Raw genomic sequence first — 12,175 nt, 5'->3', positions numbered from 1 at the left:
TGACCAGCTGATTGCTGGTGTGGAACCCAGGACTGAGGCAGAGACTGAAAGTATCTTTGACAAGTCTCGAGGTTTTTAGGGCTGGATTTGAGGGCGCACTTTTACTCTGGTTGCCTCCTTAGCCACGGGCACCCCGTCTTCCTCTGGATGCACGAGGCACACCCATCCGCAGGCGAGAGGTGTGGGAACAAATGCACAGGAGAGGGGGCGTGTGCTCGGGAGGACTGGCTAGGATGAGCTGGGCTGTTCTACAGCCGGGTGGGTACTAGCTTTTTTTTGAAGGCCAAAGACCCCAAATCCCAAAGGGCCGGCCGCAGGGGAACCCAACATTTTGTGTTCTTTGCAGTAGAGGAAGAAGTCCGGGGAGTGGGGGTGGGGAGCAGATTTGCTGCAAGCTTCAAATAATTTGCTCTCTTAGTGAATGAAAAAGGCAGTTTCATTTTGACAGTGTGGGGAAGAAAACATTTAAAAAGCAAACAATCAACAAGACCGACTTTCAAAAGAGCGCCCCCTCTACAGTTTAAAAAATCTGCTTGCATTCTCGTAGGACCTATAGCACTGCTGTCTGTCCCTCCATCACCACATCCAGCCTCTTATGTAAGAAGCCTTCTGGAAGGAGCTCCAGTGAACGGGGCTGTGATGTTTCATTTTTTTCTCGGCATGATGTTGGCTCGGGGATTCGCAGTGATGACGGGGAAAGGTGGCGCAGCGACTAAGGGAGCAGGTGGTGAAGGGCAGGGCTTCTCCTTGCCTCCCAGGCAATATTTATTCTGTCAAAGCTGGATATTGGGGGAGAAGGGAGATCTTTATAGATAGAGGAAAGTGCACTGGATCCCGTGACCTTGGGCAAGCTTCGCACCCTCTCTGAGCCTCAGTTGCTTTAAGTGTCATGGGAATAAGAATCTCCACCCTCCTCACATATTTGTTTTGCAGCTTTGGTGACGTGTAGATGACAGGATTTTGTGAAGGTCTTTACACTTACCTTATGCAAGTGCAGCAATTGTTGTTGACTGTATATTCCCATTTGACTTTCTAAAGTATCTTTGTACAAAATTAAAATGATCTTACTGTTTTCATTATGTTAGAAAACCAATAAATACTTTCTAAACCCATGGGTGTGCGTTTACATGTAAAAGTGCCTTCTTTTCCTGGATCTCTAATAGTTTATATATTTTTTTAGAGGTTTCCTATAATTTTCTTTTCCTGGTAGGTGCTAAATATAAGTAACCCATGCTGAGAATGTTGTTGGTATCTGAATTTTGAGTTAACTATTGTCAAAAGGAATACCAGCCTTTAAAATGTTTTGCCTGTTAAAAGGGCAATCTGTGGTTCAACTTTGTACGTTGTAACATTGAAACTCAGTCTGGAGTAGCACAGGTGTGGGTGAATCGTTGAACACAGCCATCCCATCAACAGCACTTGGGATAGAGACGAGTCATAATGTAACATTTCTGTTGCATTCCTGGCCCTCATGTGTTGCTTGTTATGTATTTTTTGCACCAATTGAAATCTAACTGCATCAACAATCCATAGTGGTGTTAGATTTTAGAATTTGCCATCTCATCTATTTTATCGTAAAACTTTACCTTTTTCTTAACAGCTTACTTGTTAAAATGGTGCATATTTGAAGTGTTCTTTTCTCTCTGCTACAATTGCTGTGATTTAGCTCAAAGATAAATGCAAATAAGAAGATACTAAATCGAATTGAAACCTCACTATGGTTGAACTAAGTGTGTTTGTGTAGAGTATTCCATGACAACAGACTTTTGGTTAATTTTCCCCGACACAAGCCTTGCCAAGAATTGACTTCCCTATATGTGGGTGTATTTTTTTTTTTAATGGAATTTAGCCTAAAGCCATTTAAAAAGTATTGTCTTCTTTATCTGAAATGTTTTCACTGCCCTTTAAAGGGAGATTGTTAGACTTTTTTTTTTGGTTGCAGGTCTAATGGGGAGAGAGAGTTTTTGGTTTTTTTTAAAACTAGGATAAGCTTTGAGCTTTGTCAGTATGTTCTGACTCATCAGGTGATGAATAGGTTGCCACAAACAGGTTCATCTTTGTTGCTGAACCTTTCCCAAATTGGCTCATTTTGAGCATTACTTTTGCATAGTGATAATGTGTCCTTAGCTCATTTTTCTTAGTACCAATGTTCTCCATGGCTCAGGTATGTATTGTGACCTTACTGCTTCTTTGTTTCAGAGTGATCGTCTTCTGATCAAAGGAGGTAAAATTGTTAATGATGACCAGTCGTTCTATGCAGACATATACATGGAAGATGGGTTGATCAAGTAAGTGGAACCAATTATATAGACAAATTTGTGTCCCTTCCAGTGTTCTTAGGCATTACCTACAATTCACATACATAGTGTCAAGCTTTAGTGACTTCAGAGAGTGACTAACTTAGGATCTAAGTCCGTTTTGATTGGTGATAATTAGTGAATTTGAAAACCCAGATTTGAAAGTCTCAAATTAAATGCAAAGTCATAATTAAATGCCTACCCATTTCCTTAGGTGTTATATAATTTACTATTTTTAACCCAGGTGACACAATATCTTCTGGTTGTCAGCTCAAATACTTGTTTTGTGGTCTATTGAATATATTAAAGGTTTTCCCAGAATGTGGTTGTTTGGGATGGATTGCCCAGTTGAAGGACAGGAACGTGGAATGCAGCTTCTTCTATCAACATAGCACATCTGCTTTCTTAATCAAGAATCCAAGTTGTTGGGGCCAGAGGACACCAATTAATTACCAAGTAACATAGACAAATTACTGCCTCACCCCCAGAGAATTTTAGGTTTCACTCTTCAAGTGGTAACAAACACAAATAAGACTGCTCTTCTGTTTATTGTATATTGTGTTACAAAGGAGAGACAACAGAGCAGTTACTGAATTAGGGTATTTTTGGGTGCTAGAGGGTTAAGTGAGCTGAGTACATACCAGTGTTCTCGTGCCCTTCTGACTGGGACAGCTCACAGGGCTCTGGAGAAAGAGCACATCTGTTTAAAGACAAACACTGCAGCAAATGACATCTTTTAAATAAGCAGCATTCATCAAGTGTGAGCAGCAAGCCAGTCAGAGGAGTGGAAAACCTGGGTGGATGTGTTGGTTGCCTGGAAACTCACACCCTGATTTATGAACCTAAAATAGGTTTTAACGTTTCCACATTTAATGTTTTCTCCATGTGTGTTTGCTTGTGACAGTCTCGGCTCCAGGCTCTCAAATACCATGACTTTCATGTTCCATTTTCCCCCAATTAGAAGGCAGCATGATCTGGTCCAGCGGAAAGACACTGGCCTAGAAGTGAGCAAGACTGTGTGCTATTTTTAGTCGTCACTAATTTGTTTTAGAACTTTATCAACCCCTCCTTGATTACTTTTTCCTTTGGAAAAAAAAACTGGTAGAAAGATGTAGCAAAGATATTTTTAAAAAATTGGAAATGAATCCATATCCCCCAACATAATAAGTATTAATTTTTCTGCTTTTATTATTTGAGTTGCTGATCACCTACTTCCAAATTTATAGTTTCAATCTTAGTGTTCTGTTATTATTATTATTGCTGCTTTGTTTTGTTCTACCCCGACTCTTCCATCTGTTTTCTCTGTATTGGAAAGATAGATGTTATGGAGAAAGTGTAGGCATTTTGTGTAAATATCCTGGGGCCTTGTTATCATTTGATCTTAGGGGTTTTCTGGTAGATAAACCTCTTTGATCAGAGCCTCTGAGGCTTTATTTAAATTTTGTTGTCTAGTATGCTCTGCGTTGCCTCTTAGATGGGGGTAGGGGGCAGGGAGCACACCTATGAATGACAGCAAGTCTGCGGAATGTAGGGAAGGAGAGTTTTTAGCTTGGTGAAAGTGTCTGTCAGATTCCATTTGATTCAAGGATGTTTCATTTACAACCATTATCACCCACCCTGTTTATTTAGGCAAATAGGAGAAAACCTGATTGTACCAGGAGGAGTGAAAACCATCGAAGCCCATTCCAGGATGGTGATCCCTGGAGGGATTGACGTCCATACCCGCTTCCAGATGCCTGACCAGGGAATGACCTCCGCCGATGACTTCTTTCAAGGCACCAAGGCAGCCCTGGCTGGGGGGACCACCATGATCAGTAAGACAGCTTAAACGTGATCATCTTAGTGCTTGGGAACACGGGTCTGTGCTGTTGGATTCTTTCCTTCTCGAAGCTGCTGAAGTGGCAGTGGGCTGATCTACCACATAAGGGGCTGGGGTGGGCCAGCCTTTGTCTCGTCTCCTTCTCCTCATTTTCTGTCCGACTCTGAGTTTTCCAGTTGAACTTGAGAATTTGCTTCTGGAGAACTTGGGCTGGATAAAAGGAGTGGCTTCTTTCTTTTTCTGCTTGAGAGCTTTTGTCTTCCTTAACCCGAAAATGTGATTTGATTGTGGTTACTTTGAAAATAGCATTTGGAGTAATCTTCAAAGCTATTAATGTTGAGCCTTTGCTCGTAAGTACTTGATTTTGATTTTTAAAGAATTCCTGAGGGTGCATCGTGGAATGAGAGTGGAGTGCGGCAAATGATAGGAAGTCAAATGCGGGGGATGCTTCCTGGCTTGCTTTGACATAAATGGATTGGGCAGTCCTGCTTGGAGAAGGACCCACACATATTGGTGTTTTTTTTTTTTTTTCCTGCTTTGTCTCCCCAAACCCCGCCTGTACACAGCTGTATATCTTAGTTGCAGGTCCTTCTAGTTGTAGGATGTGGGATGCCGCCTCAACGTGGCCTGACGAGCGGTGCCATGTCCGCGCCCAGGATCCGAACCCTGGGCCGCCGCAGTGGAGCGCGTGAACTTAACCACTCAGCCACAGAGCCAGCCCCCACAGATATTGTTAATTGCCATTTAGATATGAAAATTGCCTCCACCACCAGCCAGATGCCCTTTATGTGCTGCTCCGAAGGATTTGTGCTTTTCCTTCAGCCAAATCTAAAGTCTGCCTCCTGGGGTCATAGCACACGTTGCTTGTGAATGGTCAGTTTCCAGTGTGCCCATTGATTGTCCCTTTGACAAATATCATTTTGTTTTTGAGGGGGGAGGCAAGTTGCACACTGGCCCATCAGACACATGTTTAAAAAAAATAATACGATTTTTATCCAAGAGTGAAAGTCAATCTACAGTCTGTCATAAAAGCTTACAGTTCAGTTCAAAAGAGGGTCACAGTAGAAAGAACTTATCTATTTATGCTTTAGAGAAACTAGCTTACTGGTTATTTTTCCGAATGTTGGTCTTTTTAACTGTAACTTGGGTGTCTGCTCTAAGCTTCCTATTTTCTGTCCTACCATCTGGGAGAACCTTGCCCTGCCATCCCCTCCTAGTGTGGGCTCCCTGTGTTTTAAGTCACACTCTCAGCTTCTGGTCTTCTCTCGGTCCTGGAGGATCAGGGACCGCTCTCTTCTGTTTCAGCATCCTCATCGCTGCCCAGACAGAGCCTCCAGGTTTAGGCCTCACTGCCTCGTTCTTGCTGCACATATCACCTTCTAATCTAATGGGTGCCCTTCCCAAGGAGGGCCTCCACACGCACCTCGGGACTCTCACCACATGGAGAAGCCCGCCATTTTGTCAGTAGTCTCTGTCAGGCCTCACTTGGCACCAGTGGGCATTTCTGGCCCGCCTCCAGGGCCGGCTGTGGAGCCGCACAGACCGTTTGGGTGTCAGCCTGGAAGGCCAAGTCAAGGTTATAATCTGCCTCAGTTTGGCATTTGTGTGAGGGCCCTGTAGACCCATGCATTGGTCACAGAGTATTAATAATCCACAAGTAATATTTCCCGAAGGAGTGGTCAGTGATGTCTGTTGTTGGAGGAATTGCTGGGTGGGAGCCCTCTGTAGTGGAAACGCCCCAACCAGGCATCTGGAGTTCTGGTCTCCCTTCAACACTGACTTGCTGTGTGACCTCGGGCAAGTGTCTTCACTTCTTTGGGCTGCTCATCTGCACAGGGAAGGATGGGCACTGGATGATCCTGGATGTCCTCTCCAGATCGCACAGGTGCTAGTTCACTGAGCTCAGAGCCAGAGTCTGCCTCTAACCAATGGACTTTGCTCAGCAGATCCACAAAGGGCCTGTTTTCTCTCAGACTTACTTGAAAGACCCCGTCGTCTGATTTCTCCTCTTGGGTATTCCTCACACCTGACCCATTCTTTGATCCCTGCTCTGCTTCCATCCCTTTTCTGCTTCCCCTTCTCCATGTGGGCACATCCCTTCCTTCTTGCTGATGCCCTGACTTTCTCTTTGGCCATGGGCTTCTTTCTCTTCATTCCAGGTGGTTCCTTCTGTACGGGGACAAGAGACGTCTCAACAAGTCCTGCACCTGGCCCAGGGGGCCCGGAATAGTCAGCAGAGCCTTGTGGCAGAGCAGAATGAGGCAGAAGTGAGAAGGCAGACCACCAGCCCTGCTCAGTTGGGCAGAATGCGACTGAGTGTTAATGCGGGGTCTCTGATGCACTCGGTTGGGTTAGAGTCAGAGGATTTAATGAACAAACCCCCAGAGAGTGAAAGTAATCAGAGGTGATGGGGATGTGGTCAGAGTTGTCACACCCCCAAATTCCAATACTTTTATGGCCTGAGAAAAATATTAACTACTCTTGCAAATAACCGCCGTGGCTACTGGCCTCTATAGAATTCCCACTAGCCTGCCCTCCCCTCAGGAGACAGTGGTGATAACACAGGGGAGGAAATCGGGATGTTTTTCCCGCTTGCTGCTCATACATCCTGCATGGCTTCAAGTGAGTGAGCGTCTGGGGCATGCTTTACAGAGGAGGAGCCTTGCAAAGAGGAATAGCTAGCTTCAGGTGACTTCGTTGGTACCTACAACCCGCTCCAGTGAGATTGTAGCTTCTTTAATGGGTATCAAGGCCAGAAATAAATGCTTTGGGTGCTCTGAAGAGATTCAAGTGAAAACTTGCAGAAACAAGCCATTGAAGTAAGTTGATACGCCGCCCGCACCCCCGTCCTCCCGTCTTTCTGAGCTTCTCCAGGCCAGGTCGCCAGCCCCTGCAGGCGAGTCTTCACCTGTCCCCTGCTGTGTGTTTCCCAGGTCATGGAACCTGGAGGCTTCATTTCTATCTGAAGTGGCACTGGCTGCAGAGGAAAATATAGCCGAATATTCCCAGTTTAAAAATGGGGGTGACACAGCAGCAGCAGAAAATAATATTATTGCCGTCAGACAGAGCTGCCCATTGAGGGATGTACAATGAGATCTTTGTGTGGGGCACCCAGCGCAGGGCAGAGGGAACGCCCTTTGCCCTTTCTGTCCAGTGCTGGGTGGGCAGTGGCTCCAGACGCATCGTGCAGACGGCATCCAGAGCGGCCGAGGGGTCATAGAGGTGGTAGGGTGGCTGCTTGGGGAAAACCCTTCTGGCCTCCTGGGGGCTTTGTGATCCTCAGAGTTAAGACCCCAGAGTCTCTGGGAAGCAGCTGGGGAAGAATGAGGCCAAAGGGAAGGGCCAGTACTTACCCTGTGACTCAGTGCAGGGGGCAGGTGTGGAACACATACCTGCAGCTCTGCTTCCACCGCCTGCCAGCTATGTGACCTTTGCTTTAAGCCTCAGTTGTCTCACCTACAAAATGGGGACACTTGTTACTGAGATTGAGTGTGGAGGCCCCAGAACAGAAGCTGGCCCGTAGTGAGCATGCAGATCTGGTAGTTATGATTACTCCATCCCACCTTCAGTGCCAGCAGACCCCCGCCTCTGTAGAGACCCCCTCTGGATCCCTACTTTCCCAGCAGAGCCAGAGCAAGGAGGCTCCAGCTGCAGGAGAGTCTGATCTGAACATCTGGGCACAGGGCTTCTCCAAGCAGAGTCAGCAGACTGTGAACCCCCTTGTCACTTGGGGTGCATCTTAAAAATTCAGCTTCCTGGGCCCCACCCAACCTATTGAAGTAGAGAGTTGAGCTGAATCTGCATTTTAACTGGCGATTGTAAAGTGCACCTGGGGAGTTGTTTGGAAGTATGGATCTCCGGAGTCCAGGCCAGGTCTGTGGACTCTAGATCCTGGAGGATCAGAAAGCATGGGTCAGAGAAGAGAGCCTGACTGATTTCTGCTACCCTGAGCTCATGGCTTTCCCTGAGGGTGTGGAGGCCTGAGCACCACATGCCCAGGAGGACTTCCTCCCCGCCTCCGGGGTGCTGCCGTCAGGCAGAGATCAGTCAGGCAGAGATCAGGATCTGCCTGAGCACAGAGAGGCGAGGACAGGCCGCTGCTGCAGTGCTGGAAGGGCCCCTGTCTCCTCCACTCTGGACCTGTCACACTCTGTTACACGGGGCTCCCCGGATGTGCCTCGGGTTCCTCCATCCAGCCATCCCCATTCAGAGGCACCGTCCTCCCCCGCACTCCTGTGTCTCTTCCAGAACCCAGTCCCGGGAGGGCTGCCCTCATGTCATGCTGGCTTGGATCTGCAGTCACCCTGTGCTGAATTGAGTTCATTTTGTCTCAGTCTTATCTCTTGCGCCTGCTCCTTTACTGCCACTGATTCAGACCTTTGTCATCTCTACTGGATTTTTGCCCCAGCCTTCTCAGGGCTCTCACTGCCCCTGACATCCCGCCTCTGCGGCCCACAGTCTCCTGGCAGCCCAGCTTTTTCTCCAGCACAGTGGTGATCTCCCTCTCGCTTGGAGAATGCAGCCCAAGTGGCAGAGCCCTCCGTGACGGGGCCCCGTCCTACTGCCCAGACTGATGTAGTCAGCTCAGCCAGGAATGCCCTTCCCTTCTTTTTCTGCCTCTGAGAATCTTCGTACCCTTCGAGGCCCAGCTGAGGTGCCACCTCTGGCCTGAAGCCCCTGCTCAGCCCCCTTCACTGTCGTCTGTGACCTCTTCTTTGCACTTCGGCAAACAATGGGTTTTTATCCCGTGGCCCTTATGACATTCATCCTGTGTTACAGCTTGATCAAGTCCCCTGTGTCCCTTTCATTTTAGTATTCCCCACCCCCCAGCAGGGTTTCCCTCCTGAGGCACTCCATTAATGCCTGCTGTTGAATGAATGAACGAATGAATGGATATGCTAATGGGACTTGGTTTCCTGCTCCATCTGAGTGTGATGTCAGAGGACTGAGCATCCTGGGGTGGGAGGAGGATTTACATGTCTGTTAATTGTGTTCATTTCGACCCACGCAGCTGTCTCTTCAGCAGCCCCCTGTTTCTGCTGCCCCAGCCCTCGAGTCACTGGTCAGCCAGTCGACTGTCTCGGCAGTTGGGGGAGGAGACAGGAGGGGAAAGCCCAGATCCTCGGCGTCGCCCTGAGGTCTTGCATGGGGACAGCCCCCTTGTCTAGATTGTTGTTTCGGAAGGAGGTGGGGACAGCAGCTCCTGCGTGGGTCCTCCTGTGAGAGAGCTTGCTCCCTGAGTCACAGGGTCAGATCTGTGGAGAAGTGGCCCCAAGAACCATGGCTGACCCAGTGGTCATTCCCCAAAACCCCTTGGGCTTGTCCCAGCCAGGGAGTCCGCCTGGGCGGCAGGAGGCCTGGGATAAAGGCAAGGTGGCTTCCCACGGCCCTGCTGGCGGGACTTTCCTGAGGCTATGTGGCTCCGAGTGTCACTGTGGTACATCCACTGCTTGTCATTTTTTCATCCATGTGACGTTTGGGTTTGCTCCCGGCTTCTGAAGAGTCCACGTGTGAACACACACACACTATAATATGAATGTCTGTAACTGATACTTTGATTATTCCCTTTGCATCATCCATTTGACTCGGGCTAAAAAGTGTTTACCAAAAAGCCCGACCACATCAGACTCAAGTTTCAAAGTCCAGGACCAAAGTTGTCGCCACAGAATCTGCCTGTGGCCTGGCGATTAGAAAGCCACGTTATCCAATGGTCTGTCAGCGTGGGCTCTTTCTGTCCGCTTCTCCTCGCGTCTCCCCAGGCCCCACATAAGCGAGCTCACGCGTTTCGCCTGAGGACATGAGTGCCTTCTGCAAGCAGAACACCGTGGGATGGCCTGCTGAGGTATCACTGTGCAGATGTTGGTCACGAATGACTGGACCAGAAGGATCCGTTCACTCCTTGGGACAGTTTGGACTCATCGCCTAAGATGTGGTGCTGAGCAGGATGGAGGAAGAGAGTGCAAAAGCTGAAGCATCCTGAGAAACAGCACAGCACTTTGCCAAGGTCCAGCGCATATGCTTTACTAAATGCTTTTCTCATGAAGGAGACCACTGGGTTGGGCTCGACCAGCCAGCCTCATGGCCTGGTGGGGTTTAGGGTCTGCTAGGCCTTTCTAGAAGCAGGGACACTCCTGTTTGGATCCCCAGGCCCTATTTCATGGACGTTGTGGCAGTTACCCGCATCTACCCAGGGGTTTCTTGCCTGGCTCGTGGCCCTGAGAGCTGGCAGTTATGGTTTGGACATCACCCCAGCCCTCGAAGAGGGTGGGCCTTCTTCTCTTCAGAAGGCATCTGCATCTTCCCCGATTCAGTTCTGACTCTGCCTATGGGTGTTGTCTGCAGAGCTGGGAGAGTCTCAGTAATCGATGCTTCCAGAGCATCTGTGACTTTCCATAGGAGTGGGATGTTCAAACTGTTGGGAACTTCCTGTCAGTCCTGTGGCCGAGAGTGACAGCTTGAGCCAGGAGTAGTGATGGGCAAGTGGAAATGCTGGGCTCCAGCAAGGCCTTTCTAGCCTTTGGATGTGAGGGACAGGCTTTCAGTGGTCAGCCTCCTGTGGGCTCAGGGTTCCCTGGGGCTAGATAAGAGCCTGCATGACACACATGTGTCCAAAGAAACCCTAGTTCTGTGTCCTGGCTGAGTGAGCTGGGCAAAGACTTCTGGAGTGCATGGATCAGGCCCTGTCAGGTTTTTTTTTTTTTTTTTTTAGGAAGATTAGCCCTGAGCTAACTACTGCCAATCTTCCTCTTTTTGCTGGGGAAGACTGGCCCTGAGCTAACATCCATGCCCAACTTCCTCTATTTTATACATGGGATGCCTGCCACAGCATGGCTTTTGCCAAGCAGTGCTGTGTCTGCACCCTGGATCCGAATCGGTGAACCCCAGGCTGCCGAGAAGTGGAATGTGTGCGCTTAACCACTGCGCCACCAGGCTGGCCCCAAGCCCTGTCAGTTTTTCTGTGGCCCCCAGTGTACATGGAAGCTGCCAGTGCTGGCTGCCCGATAAGCAGCTGGATGAGTCTGGACCAAAGCCTCGACCCCATTGCTCCTCTGCTCTTGATAGCTTTGATGTCGTTGTTCTGGGGCCACCCTTTTCTCATGTGAAATCTTCCACGGGACCCCCTACCTGCCAGAGAAGCCTGATGTGAGCAGGGCTGCTCTGGCTGGAAAGGTGGGCTGTGGGAGAGCCCTGACCCTCCCCGCCTCTCTCCCTGTCCTTCCCGTCTTGGCAGCCCCTCTGCCTCTGGGGAATCCTAGGGCTTGAGGAAGTGCGCTGTTCCATGTCTGCCTTCCCCATTGCTTACCTTCCCTTGAAACCATGGCAACATGACTGGTCCCTGCACAGCTTCCATGCTGAGTTGTAGGGGAAGGAGGTATTTAGTAAGAAGGGACATCCCCGCTTAGTCACTTCAGAAAGCTCCTGACCACACTGTACATTTTCAGTGGTTTTGTTTGACATTGCTCCTGTTCAAGACGGGAACCAGGACAGTGCACTCCTTTCGCTTTACTTGCCTAGGTTTGCATTGGTTTGCTTTGCTTTTCATGGGAACCCATAATGGATGAATACTCTATCCTTCTTTAAAAAATTAATGGTACACAGTGTTTTAAAGGGGAAAATGACTGTCTGAGGGAGTCGTTGGCCAAGGGATTTGCGTTTTCCTACCTACTCCCATACCTCTGGCCCCAAATCACTCCATTTGGGCCCTCTCCCGTCCTTTCCCTGTTTTCGTCTTTGAGAAGACCTCGCTATTTCTAGGGAAATGGTTATTTATCTCTTTGGGTTTTGAGGCCTTCATCTCCGAGTTGCTGCTGTTGTTAGGTGAAGCCATTTACCCAGATTCCTTGCTTTGAGTCCATCTTAGCTGCCGTGGTTAATGATACAGGGGAATTATAGTGAGTAGAAATTAGAGTTCTTTCTGGTTAACCCATTTGGGAGGCAGCTTTCTTTAAATGTGACTAAATGTTCCCCTAATGATAGAGAAGATGCAGCGGGGGGTTGGGTCTCTGGCCGAGGCTGACTATCTGGGGAAGGGAATCTGGCAATGAGCCAGGGCAGTAGT

General features: G+C 48.6%; 1 protein-coding gene across 1 annotated transcript in view; it reads left to right on the top strand.

The window, feature by feature from the left end:
* Positions 1-12,175, top strand: part of DPYSL2 (dihydropyrimidinase like 2) — a 68,925-nt gene that overhangs the window by 1,441 nt on the left and 55,309 nt on the right. Inside the window, exons 2-3 of the mRNA XM_046656320.1 lie at positions 2,200-2,288; positions 3,927-4,111. Coding sequence (XP_046512276.1) covers positions 2,200-2,288; positions 3,927-4,111 — 274 coding nt within the window. The remainder of the gene's footprint in view (positions 1-2,199; positions 2,289-3,926; positions 4,112-12,175) is intronic.

This window comes from Equus quagga, chromosome 3 (genome assembly GCF_021613505.1).
Source record: "Equus quagga isolate Etosha38 chromosome 3, UCLA_HA_Equagga_1.0, whole genome shotgun sequence".
Classification (NCBI taxonomy): domain Eukaryota; kingdom Metazoa; phylum Chordata; class Mammalia; order Perissodactyla; family Equidae; genus Equus; species Equus quagga.
The sequence above is the reverse complement of the archived record's forward strand: the minus strand, read 5'-3'. Positions and strand labels throughout refer to the sequence as shown.